Here is an 18,422-nt window from a genome sequence, read left to right on the forward strand (position 1 = left end):
CCCCCCTTCCCGACCTACCACAACGAATCGTGCGCGGGCATCTGACTGCGATCAATTTTATTAGAATAATAGAAAATAATGCAATACAGATAACCATAGGATACACACGCGGAGCTTTAAAGAGACTTCTTAGACTTTTCAATATGAAACAAAGTAGGAATCTCATGGAGATAAATCACCAGTCACGCCAGGAAGTGGAGGGGTCACGTTGGAGACGCAGAGCCCAGGGACCTGGAGGAATTTCTACACGAGGAAGAGGAGCCACGCCGCCCTGTGTGGCGTCCAACACGGGTCCCGGAGAACGGGTCTCCTCGCTCTGCGGCGAGCAGGAGCCACGGTCCGACTTCCCTAGATATATATACAGTGTGTACAGACCTTGCGGAGGAAGTTACATCTTCCCCCTGTGTGCATATAATGACGTTATCTCAAATGTAACCCCCTACAACGGGAAGCAGTGCTCTACTCTCTTTTGATACATGAACTGTTGTTAGCTTCAAATTCTGATAATCTGGCAGAGAAGAACAAGTTTCTGCAACATGTAAAACTGGTAAAGAAGAAGTAAAGAAAAACAAAGACTTTGCAACATCTAACGCCCAGTCTGCCGACGTCATGGGTTCATGGGTTCCCTACATATCGCTATGAAGTCGCGTCCCGGACAGTCAGTCCCCAGCGAGTGTGTCACACACACGTCGGTCAGGGGCGCTGCCCTGGTTCCGGTCCACACTGAGGAACTAGAGACCCTGCTGGACTCACTCTCTCGGACAGACGGCTGGTGTCTCTGTCGTCCGGAAGTGAGAGAGTCTTCTCTTAACACACCCGGAAATGGGAGGTGAAAACTGGTGTGAATTCCGTTCCCGTTGGGGCGGTGATTCAAGTCGTTCTTCATCCGTGCCCCCGTGTTTTAATAAAACCCGAAAGCTGGCTCGTAGGTGCGAAGGGAGCAATTCGTTACTGTTCTTACCCTTAACTTTTTATCTTAGAGAAAGGATGACGAGCGCCATGTCAATCCAATCGTGTCACTGAATGGGGGAGAAAAGCTCTGTCCAGAATGGAAAGCATGTTTGGGGGACATGCCTGGTCCTGGTGCCCAATGTGCACGCAGTGTGTACAGCAGTGTGTACGTTCACACTGACGTCTGCCGTGGCCGGAGCTAACCACGCTCGCTCCCGTCTCCCTCCCTTCTCTGTTACAAGTCTTCCCCGGGCAGAGGTCAGGCGGGCGTGGGCTGGAGGGGCAGAGAGAGGGCAGAGGTCAGGCGGGCGTGGGCTGGAGGGGCAGAGAGAGGGCAGAGGTCAGGCGGGCGTGGGCTGGAGGGGCAGAGAGAGGGCAGAGGTCAGGCGGGCGTGGGCTGGAGGGGCAGAGAGAGGGCAGAGGTCAGGCGGGCGTGGGCTGGGGGGCAGAGAGAGGGCAGAGGTCAGGCGGGCGTGGGCTGGAGGGGCAGAGAGAGGGCAGAGGTCAGGCGGGCGTGGGCTGGGGGGGCAGAGAGAGGGCAGAGGTCAGGCGGGCATGGGCTGGGGGGGCAGAGGTCAGGTGGGTGTGGGCTGGAGGGGCAGAGAGAGGGCAGAGGTCAGGCGGGCGTGGGCTGGAGGGGCAGAGAGCACAGAGGTCAGGCGGGCATGGGCTGGAGGGGCAGAGAGAGGGCAGAGGTCAAGCGGGCGTGGGCTGAAGGGGCAGAGAGAGGGCAGAGGTCAAGCGGGCGTGGGCTGGGGGGCAGAGAGAGGGCAGAGGTCAAGCGAGTGTGGGCTGGGGGGCAGAGGTCAGGTGGGCGTGGGCTGGGGGGCAGAGGTCAGGCGGACGTGGGCTGGGGGGCAGAGAGAGGGCAGAGGTCAGGCGGACGTGGGTTGGAGGGGCAGAGAGAGGGCAGAGGTCAGGCGGGCGTGGGCTGGAGGGGCAGAGAGAGGGCAGAGGTCAGGCGGGCGTGGGCTGGAGGGGCAGAGAGCGCAGAGGTCAGGCGGGCGTGGGCTGGAGGGGCAGAGAGAGGGCAGAGGTCAAGTGGGCGTGGGCTGGAGGGGCAGAGAGAGGGCAGAGGTCAAGCGGGCATGGGCTGGGGGGGCAGAGAGAGGGCAGAGGTCAAGCGAGTGTGGGCTGGGGGGGCAGAAGTCAGGTGGGCGTGGGCTGGGGGGCAGAGGTCAGGCGGACGTGGGCTGGGGGGCAGAGAGAGGGCAGAGGTCAGGCGGGCGTGGGCTGGGGGGGCAGAGAGAGGGCAGAGGTCAGGCGGGCGTGGGCTGGGGGGCAGAGAGAGGGCAGAGGTCAGGCGGGCGTGGGCTGGAGGGGCAGAGAGAGGGCAGAGGTCAGGCGGGCGTGGGCTGGAGGGGCAGAGAGAGGGCAGAGGTCAGGCAGGCGTGGGCTGGAGGGGTAGAGAGAGGGCAGAGGTCAGGCAGGCGTGGACTGGGAGGCAGAGAGAGGGCAGAGGTCAGGCGGGTGTGGGCTGGGGGGGCAGAGAGAGGAACAGGACTTGGGGAGAGCCCCGGCCGTTCCACAGGACACGGGGACCGGACGGCCCCCTTCCGACCTGCACGGCCGCACTTCCCAAACCTCCTCTGAATCACGGGCACCCTCTTCCAAACGGGGCAGTTTTTGAAATGAAGAGTTGGCCCCCTCAAAGCAATACAGGTGAAGTCCCCCTAACTGCAATGTTATAACAGGAAATTAACGTCAGGGTTCAATGGGCTTTTCTAGAAGAATAAAACCCAACACAGCGTGTGCGCCCACTGTCGGCGCTGAAAACCGTGACGTCGTAGAAGATTGTCTTTGTCCGAGTCAAAGAACGTAACGTGTGAAGTCCTTTGGTTTTTCAAGTATTAAGGCATTTTCAAGAGTCTCTGGAAAGGATGCACTGTTTTTCAAAATTATATCCGCAGTTTACCGATGTAGAAAGTTAAAAATACAGAGTTGGGAAAAAGAAAACATGCATCATCCACTGCATCTCATGAAAGCACTTTTCTTTTAAACCAGTGAACTTTCCAGTGAGCAGTAAAAACAGAGCCGCTACCACCACAGGGCACGCAGAACGCAGAGCAGGACCATCGGCAGGCAGCTGGACACGGGGTGGACCTTGGCCATGGTGGACGTGGAGCCCCTTGCGTCCAAACCTGTCACAGGCGAGAAACAGCTCATTGGTAAGGATCACACCAGCATCGGCGGTCGGGACAAGAGCCAGGCTTGTCCTCTCAACATCGGACCGCGGCGCAAGCCTCTCCGAGGACCGCAGGTGACCGTCCGCCCTCGGCTGGTTTACCAGCGCGGGCGCGGAGCAGCCGTCAAGAATCTCTGCAGAAACACCGACCCGTTCGAGTCTTCTCAAACAACCCTCGCCCTTATCACCTGGTGTTCCTTATCTCTGACTGAAGCTGACGCCACAGCCTGACTCTGAGACAATCACACTCCAGTCTAGTGCACACACTGATACACGTCAGGGGTTTAGTTAAAGAAAGCCGCCCAGGGTAAGGATTTGCAAAAACAAAATCTGTTTTAATTTGATTCGTTTTTGGACAAATTGTTATGCATAAGATAAACTATCATTTTGCAAACAAAGCAAACAACAAAAGCCCCATTCTCTCAGAGGTGGCCCGTCTGCCGCACAGCTCAGCCCGAGGGCGGACGTCAGCGCGGAGGCGGCCTCAGGTCACCAGTCACCACCGCCCCCTCCCTGACCTCGCCGTCAGCTAATCCCTGGTCTTGCTCAGCGGAGGGCACACGCTCTCAGAAATGTCTTCCTTCGACAATGGTTTCTACGGACTTCATGTGTAGGACTTGTTCTGAGATCAACGACCACTATTTCCTTACAAGTGTGGCCTATTTTAGTTGAAGGATTTATGATTTCACGGAAACCTAAGACCCCTCCGAGCCTCCACGTCCCCTCTCTCTTTCCCGGCTGGGGACGTTGTCAGGTGCTGCGTTTTTTTCCCGAGACTGAAGGCAGCGGCTCTGCCCCCGAGTGCGGGAGACTGTTGACCGGGCCAGGCTCCATCTCTGTCACTAAGTCTGCTGGACAGAATGTGGAGGTGGGAAGGTGTGGACAGCACAGGGGACCCCTGAACAGCGCAGGTCTGGGGGTGCCCACCCCCACGCAGTCAGAATTCTAGGGTGCCTGACGGCCGGCCCCCACTCCCCCGGATTCCCCAGCGCCCGTGGGAAACCCTGTTCTCACCCAGGGTTGGCGGGACCTGCACTGCGGACTGGGGACGCGGGCTGGCCGCCTACGGCCTGGAAGGTGCACGTACTGAGCGTGTGCACACCGCCCAGCCCCGCGCTGCGCAGGGGCCTCTGGGGCTCCGGCTGGGGCCTGGAGACTCCACATTCGAGATGTAACAGATACAATTTCCTCCTCATTGTCACTGATAAATGATAAGCCTGAGTCTGTCTCCCCTCCCTCTGAAAGCGTAATTCCCACGACAAAAAGGTTCATTGGGATTTTTGAAGGAAAAGTTAGTGCGGCCTTCCATGGACATCAGAAAGTAAGATTTTTTTTTCGAAGTTTTTTGTTTGTTTGTACTAGTGGTGTGTGACCTTAATAATGTTATTTTCCCCCTACTTTTTAAAGAATTGATCGGCTTCATTTATGATTTCTAGAAAGCAAGTGACTCAAATATGAAATATCGTTGATACTGTTCTGTGGGTTCCACACTGCCCTCCAGGAATTCTGCTCTAAAGAGCGGCGCAGAGGAGAATGTAGGCTCAGTGAGGACCAGAGTTCAGATGATGAAATTCCGCTCAACGCTTCTCGGCGTCTCTCCTGTCTTCCTGCCCTCGCCCTCCTCCCTCTGTTGTGGGGGGTCCCCCCAGTCAGCCCGCACCCCCACGCCCCAGGTGGACAGCGCGGGGGGTGGACAGACGGGCCCCGGGCCCCGGGGGTCGCGGCACGGACACTGCAGAGAAAGGAGAGGTCGATGGACGCTCACCGGGGATCCGCGGGATCCGGACGGGCTCGCTGCTGGCCCCGTCCCCGCCCTGCGTGGTGGCCCGGACCTGGACAACGTAGCCCTCCCTGACGGGCAGCAGCAGCTCGGCCGAGGTCTCGTTGGTGCTCAGCACCTGCGCGTGGTCCTGTCCGCTCGCCCTGTAGTACACCTGCGGGTGGACACTCTCGTCACGTGTGCCGCCCGCTCTGGCGTGGCCGTGGGTCTCCCTGCTCGGACCCCCTTTCCTGTGTCACTGCCCCCCAGGACAAAGTCACACTGCCCCCCAGGACAAAGTCACACTGCTCCCCCCAGGACGAAGTCACACTGCCCCCCCAGGACAAAGTCACACTCCGTCTCCACCCAGAGGGCTCAGGCGAGGGGTCAGCACACGGCAGGGTGATCGTGTCCTCAAAGCCACAGAGGCCGGGGGGAGAGTGAAGTCGCTGTGGATGGACTGGGCTGGACCAGGGTGGGCTGTACTGGGGTGAGCTGGACCAGGGTGGGGTGGACCAGGCTAGGCTGGACTGGGGTGGGCTGGACTGGGATGGGGTGGACCAGGCTGGGCTGGATGAGGGTGGACTGTACTGGGGTGGGCTGGACCAGGATGGGCTGGACCAGGGTGAGCTGGACCAGGGTGGGCTGTACCGGGGTGAGCTGGACCAGGGTGGGCTGGACCGGGGTGAGCTGGACCAGGGTGGGGTGGACCAGGCTGGGCTGGACCAGGCTGGGCTGGACGAGGGTGGAGTAGGCTGGACCGGGGTGAGCTGGACCAGGGTGGGCTGGACTGGGGTGGGCTGGACCGGGTGGGCTGGACAGGGGTGGGCTGGACTGGGGTGGGCTGGACAGGGGTGGGCTGGACCGGGTGGGCTGGACAGGGGTGGGCTGGACCGGGTGGGCTGGACAGGGGTGGGCTGGACTGGGGTGGGCTGGACTGGGCGTCCAGGTGAGGCTAAGGCCCCGCTGCCTGATGGTGAACTTCAGTCTGAGGACTGAGACCAGCACCTCTCACTGTTTTGAAGTACACAGGTAGCATCCCAACTAGCAAAGCAATTCACAGCGAACAGTTCACAGACGTGGTCCAAAATCCCCACATGTGAAATGAGCAGAATCATTCCACCGAATTGTGTTTAAGCAATCAGACATTTTGGGGAAGCGACGTTTTACTAACAGAGGTAGCATCTGCGTGTCAGTATCAGGCCACAGGACGAAGCCACGCGGCCCACACGGGGAAAACCAAGTCCCCTCCCTGCCCCCCGCTCCCCCCCCCCAGCCCTGGCTGAAGCCGGAAGAGAAGCCGGCACACGCCGCACCGCTGACCTTGTACCCGGTCACCTCGGACTCGTTCTCCATGGCTCGGACCCGTTCCCAGCGGAGCAGCACCTTCCTGTCCGTGGCGTTCCAGACCACGTTTCCTGGGGGCTGGCTGGGGGCTGGAGGGGAACGCTACACGTTACACAGGCGAGAGCACTCGGGGGACGTGTCCCTGAGCGGGGCGGGGCAGGCAGGGCGGGGCAGGCGGGGCGGGGCGGGACTGGGCGGGGCAGCCCAACCCACGAGACCGGGACACGCGTGCGCAGCTCAGCGGACCGTGTGTTTCAGCCCTCGACTTCCACACTTAAACCAGTGTTTCAGAAACCGAAGGCGGACCCTGGCACGTTCATGAGAATCCTACCAGGTGAGTCACGAAACCACAGCATGGACCCCCCTGCTGCCCCCAGCAGCTCCCTCTGGTGAACACGAGACCCTGAGCTCACGCTGGGGGAGGGGCTCAGGAGCAGCGCAGGCCGCTGACAAGGCCACGCCCGTCACGCACACAACCCCGTTTTGGGAACATTCTGTCTGAGATCTGCTGAGAGGATTCTTGAGGCCGTTGTCCGAGGGCTGAACCCGTCCACACAGAGCCAGACCACTGCTTGTATCAAGAGCAAGGTCTTTGCCCGGAAAGTTCTCTGATCATTAAAATTCTCAATAGGCTTCTTTTAAGAAGCCGACACATGTTGTCACCTATGGGCCACCTGTGGTCTGTCGTCATCGGAGCCTTAGACAGAGGACGCCCCGAAGAGTGAGCTCGCCGTGGGTCGGCAAGTAACGGAAACTCATCTTAGACTGAAGAGGCTAATGAGCGCTTCACTTAAATTTGCTTTCAAGAAGCACAAGTGTTTGGATATCAAAAACTAAGTGTTCTGTGGAAGCTACATTATTCAATGGGAGAATCCCTGTAATATTTTGCATTCATCAAAAATACCACCCACGGGCCCTGGCCCACTAGTTCAGTGGTAGAGCATCAGCCCGGCATCTGGAAGTCCCAGGCTCGATTCCCGGCCAGGGCACACAGGAGAAGCGCCCATCTGCTTCTCCACCCCTCCGCCGTGCCTTCCTCTGTCTCTCTCTTCCCCTCCCGCAGCCAAGGCTCCATTGGAGCAAAGTTGGCCCAGGCGCTGGGGATGGCTCTGTGGCCTCTGCCTCAGGCGCTAGAGTGGCTCTGGTAGTGACAGAGCAACGCCCCGGAGGGGCAGAGCATCGCCCCCTGGTGGGCGTGCCAGGTGGATCCCGGTCGGGCGCATGTGGGAGTCTGTCTGACTGCCTCCCCGCTTCTCAGTTCAGAAAAATAAAAAAAAATAAATAAAACAACCCAAAAATACCACCACGATCCATGCCAATGTTACCCATGCACACAGAATTCTGTGTTTATGAGGACACAGTGCTTGAACATGTGAAGCTGGTGAGGACGACAGTACGTGTTTTGAGTTCACAATTTTCAGTAGAAAGGAAGGATGTTGGATTACTGATCATCCTTCAGGCTGACCTGCTCGCTCCTGTGGGCTGATTCACCTAATTAGCCACCAATCAATGTTCAATGAGGAGCACCCCCAGGGCCATGCTGGGCACAGGGCCGGGGGCTCAGGACACAGGCCCGCGCCAGGCACAGGGCTGGGTGCTCAGGACACAGGCCCACACCGGGCACAGGGCCGGGTGCTCAGGACACAGGCCCACACCGGGCACAGGGCCGGGGGCTCAGGACACAGGCCCACGCCGGGCACAGGGCCGGGGGCTCAGGACACAGGCCCGCGCCGGGCACAGGGCCGGGGGCTCAGGACACAGGCCCGCGCCGGGCACAGGGCCGGGTGCTCAGGACACAGGCCCGCGCCGGGCACAGGGCCGGGTGCAGAGGACACAGGCCCGCGCCGGGCACAGGGCCGGGTGCAGAGGACACAGGCCCGCGCCGGGCACAGGGCTGGGAGCTCAGGACACAGGCCCGCGCTGGGCACAGGGCTGGGAGCTCAGGACACAGGCCCGCGCTGGGCACAGGGCTGGGAGCTCAGGACACAGGCCCGTGCTGGGCACAGGGCGGGTTGCTCAGGACACAGGCCCGCACTGGACACAGGGCTGGGAGCTCAGGACACAGGCCCGCACTGGGCACAGGGCTGGGTGCAGAGGACACAGGCCCACACTGGGCACAGGGCTGGGTGCTCAGGACACAGGCCCACACTGGGCACAGGGCTGGGTGCAGAGGACACAGGCCCACTCTGGGCACAGGGCCGGGAGCTCAGGACACAGGCCCACCCTGGGCACAGGGCCAGGTGCTCAGGACACAGGCCCACGCTGGGCACAGGGCCGGGGGCTCAGGACACAGGCCCGCGCTGGGCACAGGGCCGGGTGCAGAGGACACAGGCCCGCACTGGGCACAGGGCCAGGTGCTCAGGACACAGGCCCGCACCGGGCACAGGGCCGGGTGCTCAGGACACAGGCCCACCCTGGGCACAGGGCCGGGGGCTCAGGACACAGGCCCGCGCCGGGCACAGGGCTGGGAGCTCAGGACACAGGCCCGCGCCGGGCACAGGGCTGGGAGCTCAGGACACAGGCCCGCACCGGGCACAGGGCTGGGGGCTCAGGACACAGGCGCTCGCTGGACACAGGGCTGGGTGCAGAGGACACAGGCCCACACTGGACACAGGGCTGGGAGCTCAGGACACAGGCCCACCCTGGGCACAGGGCCAGGTGCTCAGGACACAGGCCCGCGCCGGGCACAGGGCTGGGTGCTCAGGACACAGGCGCTCGCTGGACACAGGGCTGGATGCAGAGGACACAGGCCCACACTGGACACAGGGCCAGGTGCTCAGGACACAGGATTCAGTCCCCAGGAGGGCTGCAACCCAGAGGGGATGAGAGGTGGCCGGTGAGTCATCTAAGCTCTTATGTCAGCTCTTTGTGCCTGAAGCATGATGGTGCTTCTCTTTATAGCAGCACAGAAGTGACCACCACCCGTGAGGAGGCTCTGAAGCTAAAGCTGCCTCCAGGCTCGGGAGAGCGTGAGGAGCTGCCTGTCACGGTGTCTCAAACACATTACGGGCATTTCCGTATGTTTGAAACTTGAACATTACTGTTGATTACATTCTATGTGAGGGTGTTTAAGGATTTTAATTATCTGTACACTTCCCACTCAGCATCAGAAACTTCCTACCTAACCCCCACGGGCCAGTGTGTAAGGCGCCCAATTGTCCTTCTCGGGGATTCTGTCCAGTTGCCGGACTCCGCACTATTCCAGCCCCATGTGGATGGGGGGGCCGTCATCACCCTTCCCAGCCCCTGAGCACAGAGTAAAGCCCCAGTGAGCACTGGGGTCAAACGACGTGGACATCTGGGGTGAAAGACGGGACAGGAGTGTCCCATCCGGGTACGGGTGGCTCCCTGCTCTGTGGCCCCAGGACCCTTAGCAGCACATGTGTCTCAGCACCCTCACCCCAAAGCGAGAATCAACAAACTCAGCACACGGACATGCTCAGGACAGTGACGGAAGCTGCCCAGCGAGGGACAGCCACTCACATCACCCTCGTCATCCTTAAAGTTACGTGCAGTTTCTACCTCAGGTTGGGTGTGCACAGACTGCCATGGAGTCATGAGGGCTTTGCTGCTTTTTCCTTTTTAAGTGAGAGGAGGGGAGAGAAGAGTCTCGCATGCACCCCGACAGGAATCCACCCGGCAACCACTGTCTGGCGTGATGCTCTGCCCATCTGGGGCCATGCTCACAACCGAGCTATTTTTAGCACCTGAGGCAGAGGCTCCACAGAGCCACCCTCAGCACCCGGGGCCAACACACTCAAATCAATCGAGCCATGGCTGCAGGAGAGAGGGAGAGAGAGAGAGAGATAAAGGAGGGGAAGAAAAGCAGATGGGCGCTTCTCCTGTGTGCCCTGACCGAGAATTGAACCCAGGACATCCACACGCCAGGTTGATGTTCTACCACTGAGCCAACTGGCCAGGGCCTTGCCTCTTTTTTAAATTTTATTTCACGTGGTGTGTGACCGTGGCATTCCTACTAATTTATAATCAGCCTCCTCCTTGCGCCTGGGCAGGTCACCGAGTCTCGTGGATTCCATGAGGGTCTCACTGTGGTTTCCAACTGCAGTTTCCCACCAAACACTCACATCAACTACTGAGTCAGAGGAGAGAGCCACATAAACCCATCTGCATATAGTTTTTTGCAACCATAACTTTTGATTGGTGCTGTGTTTTGAATACATAATGACGCATATTTAAACCTCCCTAAGTCAGAATTGACACTGGAAACACCAAACCTTCGGAGTGGGGTGGGGTGGGGGAGTGTATTTTCAGCTCATTTCCAAACCCACATGCTCCATGGTGTGACCCTGACCTTGTGCTGGGAATAAGAGATTGGGTCATGCTTGCCCTCGTTATTAGTAAGTGATGAAGATTAATTACCACATTAGTTGGTTGCTTAGGAATGGATGCTGCTAAACAAATGAAAACGGTTTGTTGATCGACTGCTGCCCTGCAAGCTCATTATCCTTGCGAGCTGGTCGCCAAACCCTCTTTTCTTTAGAAAAATGCAAAGACATGCGTCTGAACTTCCCTGGCCAAATCAAATTATTAAATCCAAAGTGGGAGAATGATGCTTTATATACATCTTAAACAACCCACAACACTAGCCAATGATATTCAATCTTATATTATTGGTGTCCTTGGCCATTTTAGCCAACATATATAGGTTCTCATAAAAATTCGGGGATTCTGTATGAAAAGAGAAATGCGCTCATAAAATCAGTAATCGAGCAAAATGACGGTCTCCCCTATAAAGCTCACGAGGCGAACGTTTTCACCGAGTAACTCGTGTAAGGAGGGCATCGTTGTGCAGCAGTCCTTCCCCGCCCCCCGCCCCCCGCCCCTCACCCGGAGGAGAGGAATCACGGGCTGCCTCACGCAGCCGTTAGGAGGCTCGACTGAGGGGAAGCGGGAGCTGCACTTGGGACAGAGAACGGTCACAGTGTCTGTGACCCTGACCACGAGAACGGCTCTGTGGTGAGAGGGGAACTCGCAGCTCCACAACTCAGTACACGTGTGCGCTCCATGTACTCGACACGCAGGGGGGACCGACCACACGCCCGGCCCCGCTCCCTGCAGCCCCACTCCCACACGGTCACACGGGGCTCCGTGTACTTGACACGCAGGGGGGACTGACCACACGCCCGGCCCCGCTCCCCGCAGCCCCACTCCGACACGGTCACACGGGGCTCCGTCCACTCGACACGCAGGGGGGACTGACCACATGCCCGGCCCCCCTACTCTGACACGGTCACACGGGGCTCCGTCCACTCGACATGCAGGGGGGACTGACCACACGCCCGGCTCCACTCCCCACAGCCCCACTCCCACACGGTCACACAGGGCTCCGTCCACTCGACACGCAGGGGGGACCGACCACACGCCCGGCCCCCCCACTCCGACACGGTCACACGGGGCTCCGTCCACTCGACATGCAGGGGGGACTGACCACACGCCCGGCCCCCCCACTCCGACACGGTCACACGGGGCTCCGTCCACTCGACACGCAGGGGGGACTGACCACACGCCCGGCTCCACTCCCCACAGCCCCACTCCCACACGGTCACACAGGGCTCCGTCCACTCGACACGCAGGGGGGACTGACCACACGCCCGGCTCCGCTCCCCACAGCCCCACTTTGACAAGGTCACACGGGGCCCGTGACGGGTGCTGAGCTTCCCGTGAGCACAGCGCACAGAGCCGCGGTGACAGGCAATGCCGGCGTCCTGCTCAGGTGTCAGGGTGTCACCATGTCCCCCTGGACCCATGCCGACGGCCACCGTCTACCGCACTTTGCCAGCTTCTGGACAATGTGGGAGAGAAGGAGAAAAAACGCTCCTGATTCCCGACATGAACTTTTTAACCTTCTCCCATTTACCGGAAATCCTCAAGCAATGGGAAACTAACATACATGAAAATAAACCCACGAGGGCTTATTAAAACGGCGAGGCTCTGTTTTCTATCTGTGTCCTCGCCTGGGGGGGGACGGGAGTCACGCATGTCAACGTGCCCACCCTTCAGGGGACAGTGACCCCAGGGACCGACACCTCTTCCCACACAGACCGCCGGCGTGTCCTCAGGTGACCACGCGCTGGGACGTGAAATGTAAACTCTCCCTTATTTGAAAACGTGGGCCTGAGTTAACGTAACCACTGCACACTGGCAGGTCGCCCGGCGGGTCTGGGGACAGCAGGAAAAGGCGTGTGGCTCTGCGTTTGCAGGGACGGAGCACGGCTCGCCGACGAGCTCGTCCACTTAAACCCACAGGAGGTGCCATTCCAGACGAAACGCCTCCCCCCATGCAGCAGCCGAGCCTACGCACGCGTCTTCCTGGTGGTGGCGTTCACGGTGGCGCTGAAGGGCCCGGCGCCCGCGCTGTTGTAAGCCCGCACGGCGGCATGGTACTCCTGGCGGCTGTTCAGGCCGCGCAGCCGGGCCGAGGTCCTGCCGGCCGCCACGGTCACTCTGCGCGAGGAGCCCTCCTCCGCGCCGCTCCAGTACCGCACCTGTGGGCAGAGGCAGGACAGGGGCGGTGAGAGCTGCCACCTCAGGGGAAGCGGCTCCCCGTGCAGGCCGCCGGGCTCACTGTGCGCTGAACCACGTCCCCGAGGCAGCGCTGTGGGCCCTGGGCCTGAGCCTCGGGTTTGAGGACAGGGTCTCGAGGAGACAGACGAGAACAAGTACCCAGAGACGCCAGGCAGCGCTGAGGAGAGGCGCTCAACACCAGGAGGGTCGGGTCGGGTCTCAGCCACGGGGACGCGAAGGAGAAACCCGCATAGCTAACAAGGTGAGCGTCCCCGCAGCCCCTGATAGACCAGGGCACCATGTCCAGCTTCAGGATTCTGGACGCTGTGCTGAGTGATGGGGCCCCACATGGCTCTGGCTGAGCTGGGGTGGGGGTGGGGTGGACCGAGTGACACGCTACTTTTTTTAAAGAAAGCAGAAATTTTAGTTTTAATGTGAAAGGCCCTAAATTGTATTTTGATTTCATTTTTTTAAAGACAATGTAGGCTGGCCTGACCAGGTGGTGGCACAGTGGATAGAGGGTCGGACTGGGATGCTCTAAGGTCCCCCGTGGATGCCTGAAACCACGGAGAGGACTGCCCCCCATTTGTATGCTGTGTCTTCCTGCAAACGCACACGCACGCTAAAGTCAATTCCCCAATCAGGCGCAGGAAGAGATGAGCAACTCCTCAGGAGACACAACTACGACCATGTGCTGTTACGAGTTACATGAATGTGACATTAACTACATCAAGGCGACCAGACCACGAGCACGGTGGCACCGTGGGAGGTGATCTGACGAGGGAGACAGTCACTGACGTGACATGGTGGAAACACGCAGACAAGGGGGGGGGCGGGAGACAGTGTGGGCTGGTGAGAGATGGCACCCCGCTACTCAGAAGGCTCGCCGTGTAAAACCTGCAATCATTCATTTCTGGAATTACTCATGTACTATTTCCCTGAAATCACGGGAAGGGAACCCGTGTGTGTGTGTGTGTGTGGGGGGGGAGCCAGTGTACCCAACACCGAGTGTTTTGTGCATCTATGCGCACTGGAGCTCCCATTTCTTGATAATTTTTTTTCTTCAGAACCATAAAGCCAGTTCTCAAGCCCCTACATGTTTATACGGGAGAGGGAGTGAGCGGACGCACACCTGAGGATGGCAGGATGTGAAGTGGGACCTCCGTGTCTGCAAGTAATGCGCTTATTGCAAATGCTAGTAACAAGCTTATTGCAGAAGCTGATGGCCCCACCGGGAGGCCGGGAGACGCCCTCTAATACCATCCCTGCAGCTGCATTCTCACTTGAACCGACACTTAAAAGCAGTTTAGAAAAATAATGTAGTATTGAGAAATGGCACCTTTTATTTTTTAAAGGCGTTCAAGTACAGGGATTAAGTCAACACTGTATGTGACTGCGCTGCAACGATGCCATTTGTACTGGAGGAGTTTCAGGGACACACACTGCAGAGCAGCACCCACAGTGAACACGAACACGCAGGAAGAAGACGAGGTGCGTGGGCCGGGCTGCAGCGGGGACGGGGAGGCGCCCGGCCAACCTCGGACCACCACCGGTTTCCACACACGGACCCAGACCAGGACGGACTCCTGTCTCCCACGTGTGTCCGTGCCCCGTGCTCCCGAACACAGAAGGAGCTCCAGGACACTGGCCGTGTCACCCCGGCGGGAGCCTCACGACTGCGCTTGCGCACGCCCCGGGCACAGGGAACACGTGCACCTGCTATTCCCGCTCAGTCAGGACACCGACGGGAAATACCGCACAGACTTCGTCCAATCAGGAGGAGGATGACATGCTCCCAGCCTGCCTTTGTCCAATCAGGAGGATTAGTCTGGATGCTACAGAGTGCATGAGCTCAGTTTGGTTTATCCAATCAGGAAAGGATTAGACGCTGCCGAGGGTGTGTGCTACACCCATCTTTGTCCAATCACGAAGAGAATTAGATGCTGCCTCTACTTCATCCAATCAGGAGGAGGCTTAGTCTCGATGCTGTGGAGATTGTATACTCAGTTCAATTTGACCCAATCAGAAAAAAGGTTTAGATGTTGCCAAGACCGTGTGGGCCAACTTTGTCCAATCAGGAGGAGGGTTAGATGCTGCCCAGGTCAGTGAGTCCCGCCCTCTTGTTGAGGCTCCAGCCAAGTCAAGGCCACGTGGGTGGACACTCAGGACAGTGACCGACACTCCGCCCAGCCGCTCGGTTCTCCAGGTTGACTCCCCGCTGAGTTGCGGAAACACCTGCTGTGGCCACGGCGTCATTACAGATGACGTCCCCAGTGAGCACACCTGTCCCCTGCACGGCCTCCTCTGTCCATGAGGTGTGGACTCCTGGACGGACACCGCCCGCTGTCCCCTCCCTCCTGCTCCCTGTCCGGTGCCGGTTCCTCCCCTGACGCACAGGTGACACCGCGGCGCCCAGTCACATGCTGTCCAGCTGTCCCCACGTGGCTGCTCCGGCATCACAGCTCCGCTTCCAGCGCACGAAATCCATCCGAGGACGCGCAGTAGCCAGAGAGGACGGGGAGGCCCGGAGTCTGGGGTCCACGCCACGCTGGCCGCTAATCGCGTCAATTCTCCCACGAGCCTGTTAGGTTCATTACTCTTATTATCTTTATTTTAACTGGCGTGGAGGCAGCTGCAGTGCCCTGCTGGAGGCCGCACAGGGTGACAACAGCAGGAACCGCGCTCACTGACCCACCCACTGTCTGCAGCACCCCCCGCACCCGCCCAGCGGGGGATGGACAGGTCGAGGCCCTCCCCGAGAGCAGAGAGCTGTCCCAGAGGGGTGTGGAGCAGGGTCCCCATCCTCGGTGGGGTGACCGTGCATACGGTACATGGCCGGCACCCTTAGCCTCTGCTGGTCTTCTCCCTGGACCCCTTTCCCCACGTGGCCGCCAGCCGTGGAGCCCCGTCTTAGAGAAGATCATTATCAGCTTCAGTGGATAGATTCTAAACTCGACATCTACCCGCTCCATGGCGTCACCCTGTTCCCAGTGACTGCTAACGCCCCTGGGCCCCTTGGCCACCCACCAAGCCCGTTCCTCTCCACCGTCCTGTTATTTGTTTCACGAGCTACAACCAGGTCAGGAGACGGACCCTGTCACTTCCCTGGCCTGTCCCTTCTCTGCTTCATCATTCATATCCACTCACACCAGTGTCTGTCTGTGCAAGGAAGGGGAGCTGCCTCAAGGTCAAACGCGAGGGGAGGTGACTGCACCAGACGGTGGGATGAGGAAGCATGTGGCCAGGCTCCTGATGTCGGGACAGCCAGCCCGGAGCTGTTCTTGTCCAACACCCCTCAGGGTGGCTTGGGAGTCTGTCTGCTCTGCCTCGCCTGCTTGCTCAGGCCCTGAGCTTGAGAAGCTTGGAACGGGACACATTGCATTTCACTCACAATTACACTGACTATACTGTTTCCTCTAACAGAATCCAGCCAGCTCTGCTGACCAGTATGTGGTCAGCTGCCACTGGACACGTGGCCACCCAGGACCCATTGAGGCTCTCTCGACAGTGAGGGGCTGCATGGGCCTGCACAGCAAACACGCTGTGTCACCCTGACACTAAACTAGGACTTAACAAGCATGGGGCAGATGGCCACTTGGAGTCTGCAAGCTCACTGTCAAGAGAAACCTTCTCGAGACTTGAGTTTTCACCTTGCTAGTTCTCAGCTCCCATTGAACATGGGTCTTCTGTGACCAGGCTCCGGTCCTCCCTACCGTCACCCTGCTGCAGGACCCGTTTTCTGCAGGGGCCTCCTCCTCCCGGGTGCCGGCATCCACCTGGAGTGCTGTCCATGCTCTGCACACTGACTCAGTTTCACTTTAGAGCCCGTTCTGAGACCGTTCCAGGTCGCTCACCCTTCTTAACCAGCCCGACGTTTTCTGTTTGACATCCAGACCTTCATCACTTTTGCTCTTGTGTTCCCTTCTGTTTCATAGCTTCCATTTCATTTCAACGAGGAGAGTTCTTTTAGGGCAACAATGACGTGAGAGCCGGCTTCTCTGAGCCCGACAGAGTGTCTCACGTAGGACAAGGCTCCCAAGAAAGTGAGACAAGGAGCTGCAGGAAGGGTGCCCACTGGCGTGACTATCTGGTGAACTTCCACACTGCCCGGTCCCTAAAAAAATCTAGCCCATGCGATCGTGTCCTTTCCTATGGTTACTGTTTCCTTTTCTATCCCAACTAAAGTCATTTCCATTGAACTTGTTAAGTTCAGTATCCATTGGTACTCACTTGGGGCAATGTGCTGATACAATGTCAACAGAAGTCGGACTTTCGCTAAGGTGTCACTGGTACACAGACCCCCGAGCATGGAGCGAGGGGCGTGGCTGCACCCAGCGGCAGCGGATGGACGTGGAGAGGAGTTACCTCGTAGCCGAGTAAACGCCCGTTGCTCAGCTTCCAGGGGACGGCGTTCCATGAAACTTCAATTTCCGAGGAAGACAGGCTGTTTGCAGAGACCTGAGACGGGGCTGCTGTAGGCTCTGCTCGGGAACACAGAAAGACAAAGATGATTTTGGTAATGAATTTAAAAATCTACTGAGGTTCGTATGTTTTACAGAGCCTTTGAATAGATTTGAAATATGGAATATCCAGTAAGAATATATGAAAACACAAACCATGTCATGAAAACGGAGACACTGCCCAATTTCCTCTTCTCAGGGACAGATGATGTCAGAGCCACAGGCGTGTCCTTGCTCAGAGGCCACAGTGACCAGCCCCTCCTGTCGTCAGACCCGACCTTCCTCCCCTGTCCCTCTGTGCTCCCGCCACCCACAGCTCCTGCTCAGGGACGCCTGAGCCCACAATGCCGCTGCTTACTACTGTTCAGCTTGCCAAGCAAAGGTCACGGTCCACAGGGGTCACTCACCCAACGAGCACCGAGGGAGAACCCCCCTGGGTCAGGCCCTCACACCCCGACTCGGGAGGGTGCGCCCTTCTGCAGGTCCCCTTGTAACAGGCGGCTCCCTGGGCTGCACGGGTCACAGTGACCCCGCCTCAGGCAGAACCCTGAGCAGCCTCGCCCCCAGAATCTACTCTTTGCTAACGGATCCTGCTCCCCTCCAGGCTGACTGGTGCTGAGACAGATCCCTGGTCCGGGCCCAGGCCTCTCAGACTTCCCTCCTGGGGAGTCGTAGCCTGTGTGGGAAGACCAGGACCACGTGGGGACAGCCGGTTCCGTCCTGGGCTCTGGAGAGGCAGTGCCTGGGACTGGAGCTGCTCTACGAGAGGGCTCTTCACAGGGTTCCTGCGGAGCCCTTCCTCTGACCTGATGGGACCCCGGGACCTTCTCAGTGAATCCTCGCTGTTCTCACAAAGGAAGTCCGTTCCTGACACTTGGACAGAGAGACCTTGAACCACATCACCAGTGGAAACAGGAATCGTAACAGGAGAAGGAAAGTGCAGATGGGGGTGCGGGACGGGTAAAGGCTGTGCCCCCCCCTGCAGCGGACCCCCCTCGGGGCCGGGGTGCAGAGAGCAGGCAGACCTGAGACCCCCTGGTTAACTGACTTCCCTCTCTGGACCCCTGACATCCCCTTGTGCTGAAATCCCAGCACCTCTTGGAAATGGGATGTGGAAGTGAAGAGGAAAGCTCTCTCTTTTGCAAAGGTGCTCGTAATCCGTGTGTGTTTGTCAACAGAAAAGAGAGGGTCCTCG

General features: G+C 58.9%; 1 protein-coding gene across 2 annotated transcripts in view; it reads right to left on the reverse strand.

Moving 5' to 3' along the window:
• Positions 1-2,472: 2,472 nt before the first annotated feature.
• The window catches only part of CNTN3 (contactin 3), a 211,075-nt gene continuing 195,125 nt past the window's right edge, over positions 2,473-18,422 (reverse strand). The window contains exons 19-23 of one of the 2 annotated variants that reach the window (XM_066244550.1): positions 17,133-17,248; positions 12,565-12,748; positions 6,234-6,331; positions 4,902-5,070; positions 2,473-3,092 (exon numbers count right to left, since the gene is read on the reverse strand). In XM_066244550.1, coding sequence (XP_066100647.1) covers positions 2,989-3,092; positions 4,902-5,070; positions 6,234-6,331; positions 12,565-12,748; positions 17,133-17,248 — 671 coding nt within the window. In that variant the 3' untranslated portion in view covers positions 2,473-2,988. Of the gene's footprint in view, positions 3,093-4,901; positions 5,071-6,218; positions 6,332-12,564; positions 12,749-17,132; positions 17,249-18,422 lie in introns of both variants that reach the window. The other variant, XM_066244549.1, reaches the window with a different exon arrangement.

The sequence above is a fragment of the Saccopteryx bilineata genome, chromosome 10 (assembly GCF_036850765.1).
Source record: "Saccopteryx bilineata isolate mSacBil1 chromosome 10, mSacBil1_pri_phased_curated, whole genome shotgun sequence".
Taxonomy (NCBI): Eukaryota; Metazoa; Chordata; class Mammalia; order Chiroptera; family Emballonuridae; genus Saccopteryx; species Saccopteryx bilineata.